Source organism: Camelina sativa, chromosome 11 (assembly GCF_030686135.1).
Source record: "Camelina sativa cultivar CO46 ecotype springtype chromosome 11, ASM3068613v1".
Taxonomy (NCBI): Eukaryota; Viridiplantae; Streptophyta; class Magnoliopsida; order Brassicales; family Brassicaceae; genus Camelina; species Camelina sativa.
Window position 1 is genome coordinate 36,901,840 of NC_141890.1, and position 12,406 is coordinate 36,914,245.

The 12,406-nt window shown below is 36.9% G+C and overlaps 1 protein-coding gene across 2 annotated transcripts; it reads left to right on the plus strand.

Annotated features, from left to right (window-relative positions):
* The first annotated feature begins 3,054 nt into the window (after window positions 1–3,054).
* On the plus strand, window positions 3,055–7,640 carry LOC104725180 (putative E3 ubiquitin-protein ligase RHG1A). Of its 2 annotated transcripts, none has more exons than XM_010443795.3 (6): window positions 3,055–3,646; window positions 4,789–6,465; window positions 6,571–6,627; window positions 6,740–6,841; window positions 6,927–7,067; window positions 7,156–7,640. In XM_010443795.3, exons 2-6 carry the CDS (start codon window positions 4,876–4,878, stop codon window positions 7,306–7,308), a joined length of 2,043 nt encoding a protein of 680 aa, XP_010442097.2. In that variant the 5' UTR covers window positions 3,055–3,646; window positions 4,789–4,875; the 3' UTR covers window positions 7,309–7,640. The 2 variants fall into 2 exon arrangements, with proteins under 2 accessions (XP_010442097.2, XP_010442096.2); XM_010443794.3 differs by having other exon boundaries at window positions 3,055–3,621.
* The last annotated feature ends 4,766 nt before the right edge of the window (window positions 7,641–12,406 follow it).

Consider the following 12,406-nt stretch of genomic DNA (forward strand, 5'->3'; position numbering starts at 1 on the left):
AGACATTCAAATTTAAAAGTTTTATTTGGTTTATTATGGTTCATTATTTTAAATAATTTAAACTTTTAAAAAATTTCAAAATATTATAAAAATATTATTAATATTTCAACAATTAAAAAATTGAAACTTCATAAAATCTTTAAAATAGAAATAATATATTTAAACTTATGCGAAGTTTCAAATATGATAAATATTTTAAACTTTATAAGAACTCTAAGTATTATAAATATTTAAAATTTATAAAAAACATCAATCTTATAAAATGTAAATGGTTACAATCTTAATACATATCATACTAAATCAATCTAATATTTATCTGGGATATAATCATAACCCAATTATATAAAATTACAATTATAAACCCAAAATATCAGTTATGTATGAACCAAAATAACCAAAATATCGTAAAGTTATTTGCTATGTTTTAAAATTTTAACCAACTTTTATTCAATAGTAACCATTTTTGTTTTTTATATATTTGATACCCACAATAGAACTGAACAAATCTAAACGTAACCGAATCGAAGCCAAACTAAAATTCTATGAAAATTCATGAAAAAAAATATATCAAAATAGAATAAGTATTAAAGTCTATGTGGAAGTGATACTTTACGACTTTTCTAAACGGTAAATAGATTGTCGATCCAATTTTAGAAGGTAGGAGTAGAGGAAATGGTTAAATTGGAAATACACTGGTTAATCAAAAATTTAAACATTAAAAATGCTTTGATTTTCTGAATTAAAACAAAACATATTCATAAAACAAATTCATATCCCAAAATAAATCAGTAAATTACTGTTACTTTTCACAAATTAAAATATTGTGATTAAACATGTTCATGTTGACCAAAAAAAAAGAAAAAACATGTTCATTGGAGGGAACAGATGGAGGGATATGTGATTAAAAATGTTCATTGTGATTAAAGAGTGTTCCACGGAGGGAACAAATAGAGGGCTTCTCGCCAACATGAGAGGGATCAGAAGCATAAGAGCAAAGTCTTTCAATCTTTTAGAAACAGACCTCATGAATCTAGCTGAAGCTACAACCGGGGTTGGCAAAAAATAGGCATCAAACCGTAACAAAGCAGGTGGGTCTTCCCTCACATGAAGCTCAAAGCCATCGAGGTTAAGAAAATCAACACAAAGCTTGTAGTTGGTTTGGCTTTGAGAGTTATCAACAGACCCAAGCTTATAGTCTAGTGGTGATAGGTGGGAAATGGGAGCAATGGGCAAAAACATCAGGTTCAAATCCACAATCAGGTCAGGATCATACTTACTAAACATTGTAAACATCCGACCAACGCTAATATACTGGCCTTGACACACATATCTAACAAGCCATTCTAAAGACGCCAATGTTCTGCTACCAAGGGTTACTCGACTTGACCAAGCATAGGTAATGGGTGCTAAAGAGGTTGAGCTTGACATAGACTTATCAACAACGGATCTGAGAGGGTTCATACTCGGTTCAAGGTCAGGGAGTAGGACAGTGGCTTGGAAAGCAACAAAGCACATAATGTTCGAGAAAGATACAACTCCACATAAATTCACATTAAGTTTGCATCCGATGACAAGAAAAGTGCAATATCCATATGGTTTCGAGAAAGGAGTAAGCTAGTCTTCTCTAAGGATAGTGTTCCTATGACCGAATGGGAGAGCATTCTCGCCATTATCAAGCAAACACAATTCTAAGTAAGGCTAAGCATAGCAATTAAAAAATCAGACCTGGATATGGGCCACAGTGGCGTTAATGGGCTACAAAGATAAGCGAGGCCTATCCTAACAAACCCTAGGGTTGCTGGTGTTGGGTGATGGGAGTAAAGGTCACCGCCGTTCTGCAGGATTGGAGTGCCGTGCGGCAGTAAAGCACCTAAGGGAACCATCTGCCAGCTTTTGAGCTCGCCGTGTGCGTTTAGCGTTCCCACTGGAAAAGGCACACCTGATGGTCAAAGAGAAGCTCCTGCCATTAACGAAATCTAGTGGGAAAGAAACAATGGTGATGCAGGTGCTAGTCCAGATCTAGAGCCAGTTGGTGTAGCGATGAAGTCTTGCTCGGATGTATGAGATGAGGCGCAACTGGACTATTGTGAAGCTTCTTTCATCGGGTTCACGAGCAGGAACACATCCAAGATCTGATTCAGATTGGAGCTTGTAGAGCAGAGATGTGATCTTCCGTCGGTAAAGTAACCCTTTGAGAAGAAGACTTCTTGGAAAGTTGTAATTGGATTTTTAGGGGAAAAAGACTTAGAGGTAGAACAAAAGATCAGAGAGAAACTTATGTAGATGAGAGAGAGGTTAAAAGGGTTTGTCATCCACGACGCTGACGATTAGTAGTTTCACCGACATCGGAAGACATGGTTAGTCAGAGAATCTCGAGTCCCGTGTCTAGAAACTTTTTAGGACAAACTCGTCGTTTTCTTTATATATATTGAACATGCTTAAATTTTAGAAATTGCAAACAAAAACATTAAATTTAAAATGATTTTCTATAGTAAAAATATAATATATATGCTTGGATAGAATGATATTTTTTCTTAAAGTTACGTTTCAAAAAAGAATAATCAAAATATGTAGGTGATGAACCTTATCAAGTTATCATTGACAGTTCACGAATTGATTGCAAAGAATAAAACACATAATATTGACCAAAAATTTAGAAGTATAGTATTCAATTATTCACATAATATACACTATGAACTTTTTTTTGATTTTTTCTCTCTTTTGTACTATAGGATAAGACCATTCATTCATAAGGTGATGATAATCTTGCTAGTAGCATATTTAGGTAACTAGTGATTCTGATGAACACGTATACTTTACTTTTTGTACTTATTTTAAATGAGAATCTATAGCTAATGGAAGAAAAAAATAAACAATAAAATATTTTTAAAAATAAACAGAATAAGAAAGTAGACCGAAGTTACATGGCAACTTAGGAAACAAAACAAAACAGAAAAAGGAAAGAAACCGGACTTGTTGCTGTGGTTTGGTTTTGGTTTGGTTCAGTTTTGAACTTTTGAATCTAAAACGAATAAAAGAAAAAAAAATTAAAACGAGGGACGTGTGTAAGAAGAGGCAAAGGCTGAGAAACTTTTTTTGGTTGGGACGTGGGACATCATAAAACAATTTTGCTTAGCAAACCCAAAAGAAAAATCAAAACTTCTTTTTTTTTTTTTTATCTGTTAATTCTTCTTAAGCCAACTTGCATCTCCTTCTTCTTCAACGTTATTAAATTAAGATTTTACACATTAAATTTTAAAATATGAATTTCTTTTGTTGTTATTAGTTGATTTTTTATAGGCTTTTTTAGCGATTCAATTTCTGTGTCTTTGGAAACTGTTCTTATGACTACTGACCTTTTTTAACCTCTCTCTCTCATCTCTCTCTCATGACCAATTTGTTTTGCTTTCTTTCTTTTTTATTCAATTTCCTTTATAAAAAAATTGAACTTTTTTCTGGTTATATGGTAAATTACACATTGCCGTCTCCTCCTAATAATCCTCTTTTCTGTTCCCATTTGTGTTGTTGTTGGTTGTGGCTTTTGCTTCCTTCCTTTTTCCTCATTCTCTCTTCTCTTCCTTCTCCTCCTCCCTCTCCTCTTCCTCCTCTCTCCACAAAGCGGTAAGGTTTCTCTCTTTCTCAATCGGTGAGTGTTTTTTTTCATTAAAGTTTCGATTTTTATTCATCATAAGGTTCTTTAGATCGATTTATGTTCTGTTCATGTTTGGTTTGTTGTTTTATTTGATTTTTAATGTCTTTCTGGGTTCTGATGGGTTTTCAAAGCTCGATCGAAACACGTGAGAATCGGTTGGTGGGTTTTTTTCGAAATCGGTTTCTTTTTCTTTTTTTTTGAAATTTTTGTCTCAAATTCTGTAGAATTGTTCTTATGGTGCGATTTGATTATTGATTGAGAAGGAAAAAACATGTTTTTTTTAATGGGTTTTAGCCGTTTGAATCGGATCTTTACTTCTATGAACTTGTTGTTATGTTTTGTTTTGTGAGAAAAGTTTGGTTCTTTTGAGGTTTGTGAATTGTTTATGTGATGATGCTTTACCTTCAAGCTGTGGATTTCTTTTGCCTTTGCTTTTACCTTGCTGTTTCCAATATGTTTGCTTTGTATTGAGGATTTGTGATACTTTTATTAACTTCTTTGGTCGGTGATTTGTATACCGATGGTTAGTTGATATGTCATTCATGAGGCAGTGCCTTATTTTAGTCTGTACATTTTGATTCTTATTTTTTTTTTCCTGATGCCATCGAGGTGGTGGTAGTTGAGTAAAATGTTTTCACTCTTTTTCCCTATATTGTTTAGTTTTGTTTCAACTGGCATGCTTGTTGCGTGGTCCTAGCTTTTATTTTTACCTTCTTTTTCATTGATGCTTGATTTCGAAGTTGACAATTAGGTGTCAACTTGATCATATGAATTTTCTTTCGCATCTGCCTTTTACTGTTCAAGCTTGTTAATAAACTCATGTGTCATCAGTTTCCTGCTAAATCATTTATGTTTTAGTTAGGTGTCACATGTAGAAGTGAGTCTCCATTTGTATATACCTAGAATTGCATCTGTCTGTATACTAGTTAGTTGCAGCAGTCTTGCTTTGAGTGAGCTTTTGCTCTTTGTGCTCTTCTAGATGAAGCAGGTTATGTGAGTGTATATGCAATCACAGGGTGCCATTTAGTATTACAGTTGTAGAAGCTGTGGTTTGATTGAGTGTGTTTATTTGTTTCTTTACAAGCCTTTTTGTTCTCTTTGTTACTGAGTGATCTGCTGTCTTTGTTGTTTTGCAGTCTCCCCCATTAGGCACATTGTTGAGAGCAGGGAAGTCTCGTGAGTTCTCTTCTCTCGAGTGTAACTGTGGTTAACTTCTAGCCAAGATGCAGGGAGAGAGGGCCAGTCTTGGCTATTTATCAGAGGCCTTGAATTTTGAGCATGGTTCTTCTTCGAGTAATGGTGTGATAGATCATTGGGAGAATATTCACAGTCTTGGTGATAATGACTTGCAGGATTACATGATTGCAAATTCTGAATCAAACGCTTCGCTTGCAAACTCAGTTTATCGCGAGCAACAGGATTTACGCAGATTTGGCCACGGTGAGGCTAGCTCTAGTGGCACAAAGGATGAACCTGCCAGTCACAATGAGCCAAGAATGGAAACTAGATGCTTTGACGGACGAAGAAATGAAATAATTGATTTAGATCCAGTGTTTGGGCAACCATCAGGCACAAATCAACCTGTTCAGAATGTCAATCTGAATGCAGAATATATAGAAATTCATGATGATATTAGTCCATATAGGGGTCGGTCTGGTTTCTTAGAAGCTAATGGACCAGGGACCAGGGTTTCACAACCAGTCAGATCTTTTGAAGAGAACAGTCTTGGAACAGGTTCGTCTGTAGAGGGTCGTCGTGCATCCTGCAAGAGAAAAGCTCTTGAAGGCAGTATTGGTCAATCTTCTTCAGGAGGTTATCGTGATTTCCAGCGTGGAGAAAGCAGTTCGTGGACACCAGCGTCTTCCGTTTATAGGCCAGGAAATGGGATAAACATATCTGGCTCCCTCGACAATGGACCAAGAGGAGTAGTCTCCGGTACTGTTCCAAATTTTCCTGTTTCTGCGATTGGAGAGAGCTCCAGTAGAAATGTATGTGTCAGAAGTAATCCCTCAGATCAGCAAGAAACTGTAAACGTAGCTGCATTTTCTGCGGGTACTGTTGTCAGGCGACCTGTTCCTCCATCCCAGTCGAATTTATCAAGACTCTTACCAGGAGATCAACATTCATTGGACCTGAGACCTGGACAGTCATTTGTCTTTTCTCGTAGCCCAAATGCTCCTGCTGTGAGCATACCACCTGTTTCAAGGACCATGCTACCACCATTTCAGTGGACTGAGGGCTCACTAGCGGGTGGAACATCGAACTCTACTGCGCCTGTTGAGAGAAATCTTCATCTAGATGAAACAAGGACGAGAAGCACATCCGGGAATATTCAAGAGAATCTCATGTTTGTTCCAGGTCCTGAACTCAGAAATTTGGCCCGTAGTCAGAGTACCAGAAATGTAACAAGTGGAAACCTGAATATTGCATCATCATTGCCGAGGACAGGCTCAACAACAGGTGTTCCAGCACCATCGTCTAATCTATGGACTCCTTACCAGAGTTCACCACATTATCAAAGAAGGTCTGAAAGGTCTGAACTTGTCCGTAGGTCCTTGCTTTCTTCCCTTGCAGTAGATGCTACAAACCAGAGATCTGGTGATCATCCAACACTTCGTCCGTTGGCCCCTCCTGCCCCTCCGGATGGGCTTGTACTTCAGCCGGGTGGTGATAATAGTCAGATGCATAGTCGGGCTTACGCGAGAGCAGGTCCGTGGTTTGATAGGCAAGGTGATAGTGTGGTTGGTATTCCTCATTCTTTGCGGGCCTTGGCAGCTGCAAGCAGAGGAAGAAGCAGACTTATGGTGTCCCAGGTCAGCTCATACAAATTCTGCTTTCATAATGTAGCCTTTAATGTGGATGGTTTTTGTAAATTTAGGCTCCAATAGAACTAACATTGCGCTTGTTTTTTTGGACAGATGCAGAATGTCTTGGATGTCATGCGTAGGGATGCTAATAATAACTTGCGGCTTGAGGTTAGTTTCTCCTGACTATAGCAAAGTTATCTACATTCGAACTTGCCATGTTCTGTCTCTGTTGAATTCTAGACGAACTAGCCTAATAGGAACATAAATGGTTGTTTTCCAGGACGTCATGCTTCTAAATCAGTCAGTACTGTTTGATGGTGCTGCTGGTATTCATGACCGATATAGAGACATGCGGCTTGATGTAGACAACATGTCATATGAGGTAAAAAAACCATAACGAACCATAAATCTTTGTCGAGTCATGTTAAGTCGTAATTAACCTCACTCCTCTGGTTCATAAACTGTAGGAATTGTTAGCACTAGAAGAGCGGATTGGAGATGTTTGTACGGGTGTAAACGAGGAAACCATATCAAACCGGTTAAAGCAACGAAAGTACAAAAGCAACACAAAGTCTCCACAAGATGCAGAGCCATGCTGTATTTGTCAGGTATACATTGAGTTGCTGCAATAACACTAAGAAAGTAGTATTAAATTTGTTTATTCATCTGAGTATGAACGGTGAAAACTTGGTGCAGGAGGAATACACTGAAGGAGAAGACATGGGGACACTAGAATGTGGGCACGAGTTCCATAGCCAATGCATTAAAGAATGGCTGAAACAGAAGAATCTTTGTCCAATCTGCAAGACAACAGGCTTGAATACCGCCAAGAAGCGGAGGATAGGATGATGATGATGATATCTCATGAGAAGCTTCTTTTTTTTTTCTTTAACAATTCATTTTATAATCAAAAAATGAAAGAAACCGAAGACACCCTCAAGCCCCCCACCACCGTTGCAGAGCCAGGCAAGTTGGTTCCCAATTTTTTTATTTTCTTTTTTTTAAAAAAAAATATAGAATTTGTTCGTATTTATATAAGCTGAGTATGGAATATGGAAAGATTTGGATTGAAGGCAAAGATGGAGGGTTGATAGGGGAAATGTTGTTTTTCTTTTCTGGATTTGTTTGGATAATTTAATTCTACCCATTATTGTCAATTAAGTTTATGAAAGCTTTTGAAAGAAGCAGGAGGTTGAATCGGCCGATTTTGAGATTATACATCGATTGAAAGCCCTTATATATTGCTTTGGGTTACTGGCTTTGGTTGTCTTAGTTTGCACTATACAGTTTGGCTACAATGATTTCAGGGTGCAAAATTGTTGCAAATTTTAAAGGAACAAATTCGAGGTGAATAGTATGTATGTGCAAAAACGGTTGTCCCTTTGGAATAATAATGTGAATCATTTGAATAAAAAGAACGTAAATAAATAAAGTGAGAGAATATTCTACTCACCGGATTTCGTTGATGGCAAGAGCTACAACTCTTCGACCGTTAGTTGCACCTCTCCGATTTGCCATCTTCTTACATGTGGCATTGTGTCTTGTAACCCTTGTATCCAAGCAATCATAAACTATTGTTGGATTATCGATTTTTCTCCTTTTATCCAACCTTCTCCACCATAGAGAGAATTTCGGCTCTGCCTTCCTCCTATATAGAAAGAACATGTTCACGTTTTTTTGCTATCTCAAAATGGCTTACTCCCACAACCAATGAAAGTATAAACCTTTTTCTAACGTTACAAAATCTTTTGATAGTAATTAATGTTAAATTTCTCAATGTATTTGTGATAGTAACTATGCAGAAGTGAAAGTAAAATAGTTGGCTTAATGTGTTTATATATTACATAATATACTAATCAGTGATGTATTATCAAAATAATGTATGATCACCATGGAGAAAACTTCGGCTCCTCCCTCATCCCTTATGGAGAGAACCTAGTGTCCAACCTCCTGCACCGTGGAGAGAACCTTGGCTCCGCCTTCCTCCCTTGAGGAGATAACCTTGTGTCCAACCTTTTCCACCATAGAGAGAACCTCTGTTATGCCCTCTTTCTGTGTGGAGAGAAAATGTTCACCTCTTTTTGCTATCTCAAAATGGCTTGCTCCAACAACCAATGAAAGTAAAAACTTTTTTCTAACGTCACAAAATCTTTTGATAGTGATATGCTCAAATTTAACCCTGAGCTACTCTCTCAAATTAAGAGATCAATTGTAGTACTTAGGGATCATATCCACAAGGACTCTAGATCACACAATATATTTAATAATCTTTTAATTATGCTAAACCAAAATATTAATTTAAATTGCAAGATTATACAGAAAATAAAATAGTTGTAAAATTCAGAAGGATTAAACGCTAGGTCTAGGGAAGTTCTCAAGAAATCATGGAAAATCAGATAAATTAATTAAGCAAGCAATATTCAACAATTAAGCACCGTTTTTGAACTCTAAACACAATTGTAAAATAAATTAGTTCTCGCTCCAAATATTATCTAAGTTTTAAAACCCGAAAATCCAAATCTCTTTGCAAAATTCAAGTTAAAAACCAGCAATAAAATCAAGTTTAGATAATTTCACAAAATTACTAAATCAAATCTCTTTGCAGGTACTAATTTTGCTCACCAAAGGTTTTTGTCAGAAAAATCCATTATATTCTCATATCAATCAATAATCCTAAGATCTAAATCCAGATGACTAATCAAAGATCTAGCATTAAGAACAACCTATGGTGAAGAACAAGAAAGATAATGAATCCAAACAATTAATCAATCTAACAATCCATGAAATCCCTAATGAGAACCCCTAAACCTAACAAGCAGATCTACTCAGACATAATTGTAAGAACACAAATCATGAATAAAATAGATAGCATTAAGAGATTAAAGGAATAAGAAAAGGAGTTCTGAATCTTCTCTCCAAAATCTCTCTAAAAATCTCTCAGGGATTTCTCTCTCAAAAGTTGCAGGAAAAATAAATCTTTAGGTCTAAACAATGACCATAAAAATCCTATAAATATTCCTAAAACACGTCCAGGAACTAATGATGCAAATATGGAAAACTTTGGGGCGGTTTTGTAAATCTTCAAAGCTTGTGGGAAAGCTTCCGATTTCTTCTTTGGCCCAGCATCGATCGACACTATCATCTGCATCGATCAATGCATCCTCTGAATTCGTCTCCCAACTTTGCAGCTTCAGCCTCAATGCTTGATTAAGCTCCCAATCTTCCTATTTAGCTTCATTAAGCTATCATCCATGTTAATTCCTATAAAGACTCAAAAGACTCTAAAAATATCAAAAAGACTATAAATAAGACTTATCTCATGGCTAAAAACACCTAAAAGCCATGATATATCAACTCCCCCAAACTTAGTCTTTGCTTGCCCTCAAGCAAAACATAAACTTAGACTTGTGAAAGAGGTTTGAAACGCAGGAACTCATTTTCTTTTTAAAGTAATGCCATGATCATCCAAACCATAATCCATATGCTTACCAGATAAATCTAAATCGAACCACCATGTACTTCTCCGTTGACTTTCATAGCATCCCAAATTCAAACCAAATTCCACTACTTCCTCCATTAAGCCTTCATTGGTGGGACTCATCAATTTGATCAATATCAAGAACCTTCTAGACTCATTCCCGTACAATACCATAACAAGCAAGATATAACTGTACAACATGTGGTATTCTTTCTCTCCCCCAGACTTATTCTATTTTATCTTCTTCTTTTTTTTCTCAAAGTTGTAGGCAAATAATGGGGTCATCGGTATTTTACCTACCCCTCGCTTCCAAGCTTTGTGTGATCATTTGACTCAAGAGTAGAATAATGAGGTCACAGGTAATTTACCTACCTCTCTAAACTGATCAAAATCATCTCATCTTTGATTTTTTTTTTAAACAAAGCTCTGAGGAAAAATATTTCAAACTTTAATAAAGGAGAGGAATACCAATTTTTTTCTTTTGAAATCTTACTTGTCATATATGAACAAGGAGTCAAGATCTATGAACATCAATCTCCTTGATGAGTTAAAAATAAAAGTGCAGAAGTTACCTCAGGCTTTTGTGGATTCTGTTGGAAATTTAGATGTCTCTGGTTTACTGGTCAGCCATTGGATTTTTCATTAGTCGGATTTGTGGATTCAATCTGCAGCATTAATAGACCAAGCAGTACACTAAAAAGAAAAATCATAGTTCCCAACAAAAATTTTGACTCAATAAACCAATTTTTTTTTTTTCAACAATAAAAACGTAGTTAGTAACTGCCTCCCCCAGACCTAAACAACACTGTCCCCAGTGCTATCAAGTAAGAGATTGGCGAAGAAAAATAAACAAAAACGAATAAGTATTGAAATTGTGAACAAAATCGTGTTACCAAACTGGATGTTCTGTGTCGACCGATGTTGATGGTGTGTCGGTTGATGCACTTTGTAGATGCAGAGAGTTCAAACATTACTCATGAGTTAGCTGCGATTAATTTGTGTTTTTCTCATTCCTTGGATGCTAGCACTGCTAAGAATCACTTAAACACAAGATTAAACGCAACATGATAGATAGAAGTTCATAATTCAATACAAATTCAAACTGACTCAAAACAAAAATAAAAATGAATCAAAGTGGAAAAGAAAAACCTATGAGTGGGTTGCCTCCCACTAAGCGCTTCTTTTCAGTCATTAGCTTGACTGTGTCGGATCTCAGGCATCCGGTGGATCGGAACATGGCAATGAATGCTTCCGGGAGAATTTCCTCTTCATCCAAGGTGGTGTATAAACTTTAGATGCATGAGATCTGCCAAGGATGTGAGGAACCAGATCAGGGCGGGACTGAGGTATGGGTGGCTTTCTTTTAAGTCCTGCAAAATCATCAACAGAAGAAACAAGCGCTCTACGATAATCTCGTGGCTTGGTTAACTGCAAACAGTTTTTGTACCTTTGAAATTCTTATTGATGTTAGGAGAAGGTTTGGGTGAGGAAGATGCATATCTTGGCCTTATCTGTGGGTTCTTGACTGTAGAATGGTGAGATTTCAGCTTAACAACTAGTGTAGGACTTGCAACTAAGGAATCAACTCGAGTATCTTCGGTTTTGGACAACTGTGACGTTCTCGTGGAGGTGTGTCGATCGATGCAACAGCTGCATCGATCGATGCTGTGTCTGCAACTCGTGTCTCTTACAACGATTCTGCAACTTTCCTCAGCAATCTGTGATTCCATTACAAAAACATCATCTACCAGCAACTTGTCATGGATCAGAACCTCATCATGGTCTCTAGTACTGATTAGATGATCACCACACCAATCTTCAAGCTTAACAACTTGCTTACTCACATCCTCAACAATCTCCAACTCTTTGACATACCCAGCAGTAATGTCTCCATGAAGCTCTATGATCGGATTGTCATCAGAAACAACCTCCACAGAAAATGTCTGACCATCAATAGTGGGAACCCTTCTCAGTTTGTCCATCTCAAAGTTCATGAATAGATCATCTACATTCAAGGCATGTGTCCCTTCTTAACATCAATGATGGCACCAGCTGTAGCCAAGAAAGAGCGTCCTAAGATGAGAGGATCACTAGGCTCGTTGTCATACTTCAACACCACAAAGTCAGTGGGAATCATGCAATCTCCAATCTTGATTGGAATATCCTCCAAGACACCTTTAGGAATTCTTCGTGCTCGATCAGTTAAGATAAGAGAGATCTTAGTTGGCTTGAAATCCGTCATCCCAAGTCTCACAACAACAGAATGTGGCATCAAGTTGATACTAGAACCAAGATCGCAAAGTGAGTGAGCAAACCTTCCTGTGGAGATAGAGCAATCAAGTACAAAGCTTCCAGGATCTGGTAACTTCTTTGCAATCCTACTCTGGATCATTGCACTCACCTTCTCAGATACAACCACTTTCTCTTTCCTCTCTTTCTTTCTCTGTGGAGGCTGATTCAACAGAATTG